The sequence below is a fragment of the Pelmatolapia mariae genome, linkage group LG10_11 (assembly GCF_036321145.2).
Source record: "Pelmatolapia mariae isolate MD_Pm_ZW linkage group LG10_11, Pm_UMD_F_2, whole genome shotgun sequence".
NCBI lineage: Eukaryota > Metazoa > Chordata > Actinopteri > Cichliformes > Cichlidae > Pelmatolapia > Pelmatolapia mariae.
Genome location: NC_086236.1, coordinates 44,185,601 through 44,194,476, shown reverse-complemented (window position 1 = coordinate 44,194,476; position 8,876 = coordinate 44,185,601). Strand labels below are relative to the sequence as shown.

Here is an 8,876-nt window from a genome sequence, read left to right as displayed (position 1 = left end):
AGTATGCACAAAGAAATGAACACATCAAGCTGCTTGTGCCTTTATATGTTCTGCCAGTTCTTTCTCCATATGGTCGTCAAAGACTGGACAGGCAAGTGCAGTTCCTTTATATCCCTTAATGGCCTTCTTTTCCATCTATCTTTTTCTTCTCCATGCATTGTTTTAATGCCATCCTGCATATGTTCATCTTCTTCGCCACCTGAATGGACTTCCCCTTCTCCACCTTGTTCACTATAGTTCACAGCTCTGTCCATGTCCTCTAACGGAGTGGGAGCTCTGCCTCTCCTACATATTAAAACTCTGTGGCATAACTTTAGGCGTATAGACTCATTGTGTAGCTTACAAAAGCACTAAAACATTTGTGAAATGTTTTCAAACTTGTTTAAAACAAACAAAACACCTTGATCACAGAAATTTTACCTTGAAAGACAAAAATGACTTGAACTTAAATGTGCTTAATTCTCATGCAACGAGGCGCTTCTTTGCAGGATGAGAAAAATGTCGGACGCTCCACAAATGTGCGGTCACATGACCAATTTCTTTCCTAGAAACAGGGTGTGGCACAACTCCCTCGATCCTTTGTTCTGCTATTTTACACTCGATCATGAAGATTTTCGCATGAAACAGAAGACAAGCACAGTTGTTACTAATCGCATTCCTTAAGAGTCTAAAAACAGTGCAGGCTAAATCTTGATTTTATTGTCATGAGAGGACTGAGCCTGTTTTATCGTTTCGGGTAATATCGTATATCAAACTCTGCATATTTTCCAGAAATTTCACTTTATTTTAGCACTTTTGTTCTAAGGGGTGTCGTAACGCATCAGCACGCCTACCTGCCAAGATGGCGATTCTAGCCACGCCCTTAAACATTACCTGGCCTCAACACTCCCTCCTTCCTGGCACACGTTCACATAGGGAGTGGACTCGTTGTGTCAACAGCTGCTCCGTGAGCTTGATGTAACGCAGAGGAAAATGTGGCGTCCCAGCTCCAGACAAGAAGCGATGAAATGTGTCCGCTGATTTTATTTTTGTTTTTTCTCTCAGGATTGAAAGTTTCGGAGCTTCACTGTAGGGCAGCATGTCCGTATCAACAAGCGCGGCCCTTCTGTGGATTTTACTTCTTACGTTCATCGTGTCCACCGTGTCAGGTAACCCGAACCTTAAATATGAACCAGGGGGAGAGATTTAGTGTGAAATGTTGGTGGGGTGGTGGATCTGTCCATTAAATATTGACACTGTCTTCACTCAGAAGCTGAAAACAGCTGAAGCAACAAAATCCCTTTCAAGAAGCTCCCAGAGTGTGTCATTTGATATAGGCTGTGCCGGATTTGCCCCTGTGTAAATTTGAATAACAAACATTTCAGTGTAAACTAGGTTATGGCCGACCCATGGACCTGACTGAAGCACCATATTATGTGCTGAGCTTGCTCAGGTTTACTCAGTACAGACCTGCTTAGTCACAGGAACACTTAAGACAAGCTTCATCTATCACAGCAGTCAGTTTTATTTGTGAATGTAACTTCACTGTGTTATTTCCAGATATGATACATCCCTTTGCTCACTATAACTATGTGTGCTTCCAGGGGCCCAGAAGTTGACTCTCACTGCTGAACCTGGAGCCACTATAAACATCAGAAATAATAATCAGGTCAAAGGTTGCAAAGTGTGTACAGGATCAGGAAACACACAACAGTGCAGTATTGAATCGATGAATTCATTCAATGGAAGTACTGTGTCAGTGGAGCTTGAATGCTCCAGACCTCAAGATGTATTCAGTATAGAAATCGTACGGCATATAAGTAAGTGTCTGTGTGATATCTGATTATTTTATCAGTGAGACTGAATGACCTGAGTGGACTAACACAGCATTGGTGGATTCATTTTCTCTTTTCAGATTGCACCACGAAGTCATGCAGTGGTCACATCATCCAGACTGACTTCAGCTCGATTGATGTGCTGCGTTTTAACCGCACGTTTACCTGGAATCTAACGGCTGCAGCGCCAAAAGCTTTCCAAATAGATTTCACTAACACGGGTCTTAAACAGATCAGTCCATCTGAGAAATGTCCAGACAGACACACCTACACCCTCCAGGCCTTCCAGTCTACGGGCAATGTGGCTGTGGGGAAGTACTGCAGAAGTGGCACCATCAGCAGTGCTCAGATTTTGAAAAGTGGCAGCTTTTCTGTGGACGTCCCAGCAGAGCAGAAGCTGCAAAATGACAAGTTTAATGTGACTGTGGGGGAAAAAATCAAGTGTGAGTTTAGTTACAGTCACTTTTTTGTGTTTCATCCAAAATCACAGTTTCATTTAACAATTTTTGTTTGAATTCTAATTAATTTTTTTTGTGTGTGTGTGTGTTGTAGCTCTTGCCCGAATTTCTCTGACTTTACCAAAAGGGATCTCTTCCTCAGAGCTGCTCTCGCCGGACTACCCAGAGAGTTTTCCTGATGACGACATCATGGAGTGGTACTTTCAGGTCCCAGACAAACACAGGGTTGATGTTCAGTTTCTAAACCTCACACAGCCAGATTGTGTGAAGAAGGAAGCAGCAGTGGAGTACCACCAGAAAGGCAGGGTGACATCAGTTCTGGGGCTCATGGACGCACAGCCGCTCCAGAACCAGGGAGACTTTTTGCTCACGCTGAGGAACTGCGAGATGGAGAGAGCACCTGCTGATTCTCCTGGACTCACCTTCACTCTCAAGGTGTCTGCTTCCAGCCCAGCTTCAACAGGTCTGTATCATATAAGCACTTGGTGGAGCATTTAGTAACAAAAGTGTGAGTTGGTAGAGACCAAAAATGGAGCTGAAAGGAGATTGCATATTGGACTTGTAATTAATCAAAAGGCCATAACAAGACTACAAGTGAATACTGAGGATATCTTCATGTCTTGAAGGTGTGTTATTACGCGTTATTACGTGTAGCTACATACCAGACTTTACAGGTGTGTAGCTGATGAGTGCAGTCTGACCCATAAGTAAGCAACAAGCACAAGAAGCATGTTAGTCACAGGGGTTAAAAGCTCCATCACATTATGTCTTTAGCTATAGTATTATTAAAGAGGGGTGAGCTCAGATAGTCTGGTCTGTGGTTTCTCCCACTGTAAGGTGTTGGGGGATGCTGATGCTTCGTCTGACTCCAAGTGTTTCAAGCACGTAGTTACTAAGTGTAGCTCCATTTCCAAAACCGATTAATAATGTGTGGGTCCCACATGGCTAAATTTAGTACTGCAATTTTTTTTGTACAGTGGTTTTGCTGTTGGGGAGATGGGTGCTGCCTGCTCTGCATGTGGCAGCATGTACTTGTATAAATAGTCTCTTTCTTTTTTCTTTTTCTATCGTCTTTCTTAAAGGTTACAACAAAGGTGCAGTTTGATTAGTCAGTGGTATGACAATGTTCATTTTCTTGTAATATTTGTGAATAGGAGGGACTTGGAAAGTGTGTCTTATGGCCTGTTTCTGAGCCCAGGCAAGCTCTTAAATTGCCTAATCTCTTAGTCATGTATGACAGCACTGATAAATTTCCAGGAAAGCACTTCCTCCAGAGTTTGAGGAATCACATTTGTTGTGCGTGCACATTTTTCAGAGCCAAAGGAAAGCTCAATAAAACTTACTTTGTGCCTTTTTTTGTTGCCGCCAGCCCCTCCAGTGTCATGTAAAGTAGATCTCAGCAAAACTGAGGGCCTTTCTCTGAACATTTCTACGTTGGCACCGACCCCTGACTGCGTGATGAAAATAAACTCAGTGAAAAAAGACAACATCACAATCACATCAAGTGCTGATCTGTCTTTTGAGGACTGCTTTCCTGACAACATGGAAGTCACAGCCAAGCAAGTCATAGGTAAATCAAGATTTACTTAAACTCTTGTTTCATCAGCTGTTTAAGCCTCACTGTGTAAAATCCATGGATATAGCATCAATAATTCATAATAATACTTTTGTCATTTAATCTAAATCATCTTAGATTTGGCTAAAACTTCTATGGTCCAAAGTTTGAACATATATATAATGATTGCTGTGAATTTTTAACTTAATATATTAAATAATTTTAAAAATATAATTTTTGAGAAATGGTCTGTTGACTTCCAGCGTTTTTCTCATTTTAAAATCGGAGGCAATATTTGAATATCTCAAAAGAAATTTTTACTGGTTTTTCTTATCATAATTCTGGAAAGTGGATGGTGGGATCTTTTTTAAAAAAAATATATATATATAAAGTATTTCTTATACCATGGCTAAGTTCATTATTTACTTTTAATCCATAAAATTTTCAGGCAAATCAGACTTGGTTCAGCTGAAAATATTCAAAATTTTGATTTTAAGATGGAATAATAATAATAATAATAATACTAATGAAGGCGTTTAAAATGCATTGTAATATAGTGTAATTTAAGGATAAATATTCACTGCTGTTTTAGATCTGTTACTAAGTTATATTTTATTTTTCAGTTTATATACACGCCTCCTAATTTGGGTGCTCAAAGGAGAGATTACAGCTGTTGGCAAATACATTAGTACTCACAGCTGCTTACAGGTTCATTAAAGTTAGTTGCAGACCATGTGTTTAAAAACATCTGTACTACCTTCTACTAAAAGTGCTTCTCATTGTACTGTAAAGTACTTCATCAGTTTCATTTGGGAACCTCTTTCCATTCAGATTGTAGTTCTGGTAAATGTCCTGATCCAGTCAGTCTGTCGGTGCCTCTGCTGCCATCATGCCTCCCTGCACCTCTGAGCCGTGTGACGTGGATACTCCGTCCCGGTCGGCACGGCACGGTAAAGCTGATTTCTCCCACCGGGCCCCTCAAGCAGTCCCTACCCGGACAGCTATGTGATGACAGTGTCACTATTGATGTGGCAGAAGAGAATGGAGCAACTATTGGGACCTTCTGCCCCGACGGAGCCATACAGACCGTCCAGATTCACACAAGTGTGTCTGTCACATGGTGGTCCAGCATGAATGCTAAAGCACCAAGATCAGCTGTGTTGAATGCCAGTTTTGAAAATGAGATTACAGGTAAAAACAAGCACACTTGAAGAGCATAACTCTCCACGAAGGGCAAGCGCCGCACTAAAACCCAGCCTGTTTTTTTTATTTTAAATGCGGTAACATCAGCCTATTTTTTATTGTGTCATCGTGACATTGTAGTGCGTCGAATTAAAAGTATAAAAAGTGTTTTTCAGCTCTTTCCGTGCTCTGTCATGTGATATATGATTTTGTGAAGTTTTTTTTAAAGTCAACTTTGAACATAGGTGCTAACAATGAAGGTCAAGGTCAAATGGTTAGCCAACCTGGCTACTCAAGTCCCCCAGCGTGTAGTATATTGTTGTAAAGTTTGGTCTGTCCTTGACCTTCACCTGACCTTCACCTAAATTAAATCAGCTCAAGCTGTTATCTACCATCACACAAAATTTGAACATGATATCATAAACTGTGAACACTAAACTAACAAACAGACAAATGGTTTACGTACGGGGGATAAACTGAATGAAATAAGAACATTAAATAACCATTAATATTTCACGTTGTTTTCTTTTTGTAATAACCTTCAGAAAGATACATATTCACCGTTTTTCCAAAGAGAGACACCCCAGAACTTGTGGCTACTCCAGCTTGGCCAGCAGGAATGAAGGCCTACTCCACCGTCTCCTGGATTGTCTCAGTTCCTCCGAAGATGGAGGCGCAGCTGATTTTTACCAAGCTCAGCCAGCCCAAGTGCAGCAACCGCCACACCAACATCCGGGTGCAAAGAATGGGCAGCCCCGAGGAGGACTACAGCCGCAGGGAGGATGAGGTGGCCAATAGCGAGCTCACGGTCTCTGAGAGCTTCTACCTCAACATGTCCAACTGTTTGCCTGAAAGAGGAAACTTCAGCGTAATTACCAAGATCTCCCTGCAGAAGAGCAAGGGTAAGAGGAAACTTTACAGTTACTTAATCTATATCATAATTTTCTGATTTTTAAAAAATATATAATTCTCAAGAATATTTCAATGAATTTCCATGAAAATATGTCCAGACACTCAAGGTCCACAGATGATTCTTTTCTTTTTTCTTTTTTTTTTTGTCCTCTGGCTTTTGAAGACGAATGTGACAAACTTTAATTTTCAGCATCCATCAGCTTGTTTCTGTTGCCTTGGTAAGGATGTTAGCCAGCTGAACATTTCGGTCAATACACTGTTGTAGATGAAAGGTGCATCCTGTAGTTGTGCTGGCGAGCATCATCAGTGATCTTTCCTAGATTCCTTGGGTGATTCGGATTGGCGACCCAGCCAGGGGTTGATCAGGTCCTGACATTAAGCCTCGGATTTCCCCACTTAATCCACCTGGAGGCTCCATCAGCTGCTTCTTTTGCAGTCCTGATGGCTGTGTTTCTGTGTGGTCCCTTCACACCTGGCAGGTTGAGGACTCTGCAGCCTACTTCAACAGGAAGATGACATTGTGCTCGCCACCCTTTTCTGGCAGTCCTCCCGAAACAAGTCCTTAAAACTTGGCCAGCTTGCTTTCAAAAGCCTCCTCCATGTGATCCTACCAGTGCACAGTCAGTTCAGTCAGGGCAGGTTGTTTTAACTGCTCTGAAAGAATGACAGTATGTGTCATCGGTGATGTGTCACAGAAATATGAGTTGCTTGCCCAGACTGACCACTAGTTCCCAGTTGTGTGAAGTGAAGACTTTGCTCTGTTCTGTGCTTTTGGTTTCTCATTAAGAAATGAAATCCATACACAGACTTGCCCTACAGCTGGAGGTGTGATGGGCTGGTAAAATGTCATACGCAGCTTGGTTGAGGAATTTAATTTGTTGGTGCTCTGCTCGCCAGATGTATTTACATAAAGTATCATCACTGACTGATTGGCTTTAGTATTTTGCCTAAAGAACTGCTGCAGCTGTAGCATACAGGAGTATGAAGCTGTAGTATGGCTTCAAAGTTGGGAGCATGGAGGGCATGGATACTGAAACTGTTTTCTTTTTTTAACCTTAGTGCAAAGTTTTATTCTGCTTTGCTGATTTTTAATCAGTGTTCTGTTTGGGGAAAAGTTAGCTTACACAGTTACTTTCCTTCTTTCTCTCTTGTGCAAGAAGAATCCTCCAGTACCAGGATTGTATTTATCTATTTTTTTGTTAATTCTTCAGCTTCAGGAGGCAGCAGCCTAAGCAAGGACACCCAACTACCCCCTCCAGCTTATCTGGAGGAATACTGCTGCATTTCCAGGCCAGCTGAGAGATGTAATCTCCCAAGCATGTCCTGGGTGTGTCCTAGGGCATCATTACGGTGGGAAATTCCGGAAACGCTGCAGCCAAGAGGTTCCCAGAAGCCATCCTAGTCAGATTCCTGAACCACCTACCTCTCTCTCTAAGGGAGAGACCTGCCACCCTTCAGAGAAAACTAATTTCTTTCTGTCACTACCCAGAGTTTAAAGGGTAGGATGGTAGATCAACCGGTAAATCGAGAGCCTTGCTGTCATACTCAGCTCTCATTACCACAACGGATTGATGCAGTGTCTGCATCACTGCAGAAGCGTCCACCATCCGTCTGTCAATATCAGGTAAAAATGTGATAGAAAACGCTAACTATGGTGTTTGTTGCCATTTTTTCCTTCTAGACCTTTTACTAATCAAGATCCTGAGTGTGGTGGCTGCTCTGCTGGTCATTTTTGTCATGGTGCTGGTTGTGGTCTGTGTGGTGATTAGGTGAGTATTACTATTTTATGCTTTGTTCTTTGAGTTTTATTATTTTTCTTTACAGTTAACATGGGTATTTTCACATTGTTTACTTATCTGCTCTCCTCAACCTGCTAGAAATGTTTGTCCTTCATCGAAATTGACAGCGAGCATAAGTTATCAGTAAATTTAATTAAAAAACTCCAATCTTCTTTTCTGCCAAACAGGAAGAAGAAGAAGAAGCTCAGTCATGAAGTCTCTGTCTATAATCCAAATGGCATCAACTTCCTGCCAGGATACAACGGACCCCCGAAAACACACGAAGACGATGACGCTCACGTGTACACCTCCATCGACGACACACTCGTCTACACACACCTGCTGAAAAAGGGTGCAGATATTGGCATCTATGGAGAAACATACCAACCTTTCATGGGACACACAGACTCTCAAAAGCCACTGCTCTCGTCACAGAAGGGTCCTCCACTTCCCAACAGGTCTCCGAGCCAAGACCAAACCCTGATGGACCAAAGTGAGGACGAACAGCCTTCAAATCTGGGGCCTCGGCTGGAGCCAGAGGGCGGCAACTGAGCAGAAGATTGGACTTGGCTTTTTGATTTTTCTCTTGACCCACTTGAACTTTGGGATATTTATTCCCCGTGTGTTTGCTCGCTGTTCAGACACCCACAAGACACTTTTTTGCATTGAGTGCAGCTTTTGCACTAAAGTGAGGCACACACAAACAGCTTCCAAACCTGTCTGCAGCTGTTACAGCGTTTTGTCTCGGGTTAAGGCTCTTCTTTTTCAAAAGCAGTGCTTAATCATTCTTTCTACACGGGTTTTTAGTTTTTATAAAGAGGTCTTCTGTTGCTTTCAGGCAATGAACGTTTTCCATTTGTGATATTTTGTAAATACATTATATCGTTATCAGAACACAACGGTCTGGACTGCAGCAGCTGTATGTTGTAGCAGCATGTCCTTCTGTTGTTCATTGTTGCTTTTTGTTTTCTAGCTGTAGCATCATTACACCATAAATGAGCCTTACAGACGGGTCAGGCTCCCTTTAGAAATTAGTAAGGATCTTATAGTTGTTTTCAGTCATTTGTGTTACTGGGACGGTGCCAAACTGAAACCAAGCCTAAAGTGCTACTAGTTCATACTGAGACTGTATATCATGATCAGCACTGATCAGTAGTTAAAAAAACCTGTTTCACCA

The 8,876-nt window shown here is 42.0% G+C and overlaps 1 protein-coding gene across 1 annotated transcript; it reads left to right on the top strand.

The window, feature by feature from the left end:
* The first annotated feature begins 1,708 nt into the window (after nucleotides 1–1,708).
* Nucleotides 1,709–8,251, top strand: cdcp1a (CUB domain containing protein 1a). The gene is made up of 9 exons (XM_063484794.1): nucleotides 1,709–1,799; nucleotides 1,895–2,257; nucleotides 2,367–2,709; nucleotides 3,025–3,038; nucleotides 3,651–3,842; nucleotides 4,659–5,018; nucleotides 5,555–5,911; nucleotides 7,603–7,690; nucleotides 7,888–8,251. Exons 1-9 carry the CDS (start codon nucleotides 1,709–1,711, stop codon nucleotides 8,249–8,251), a joined length of 2,172 nt encoding a protein of 723 aa, XP_063340864.1.
* The last annotated feature ends 625 nt before the right edge of the window (nucleotides 8,252–8,876 follow it).

What these genes read in the sequence shown, in the direction of transcription:
- cdcp1a (XM_063484794.1), top strand. Translation starts at nt 1,709, where the DNA reads ATGAATTCATTCAATGGAAGTACTGTGTCAGTGGAGCTTGAATGCTCC. An exon ending in TGTGGGGGAAAAAATCAAGT is followed by an intron (nt 2,258 to 2,366) that starts GTGAGTTTAGTT and finishes TGTGTGTTGTAG; the next exon opens with CTCTTGCCCGAATTTCTCTG. An exon ending in GTGGTCTGTGTGGTGATTAG is followed by an intron (nt 7,691 to 7,887) that starts GTGAGTATTACT and finishes TCTGCCAAACAG; the next exon opens with GAAGAAGAAGAAGAAGCTCA.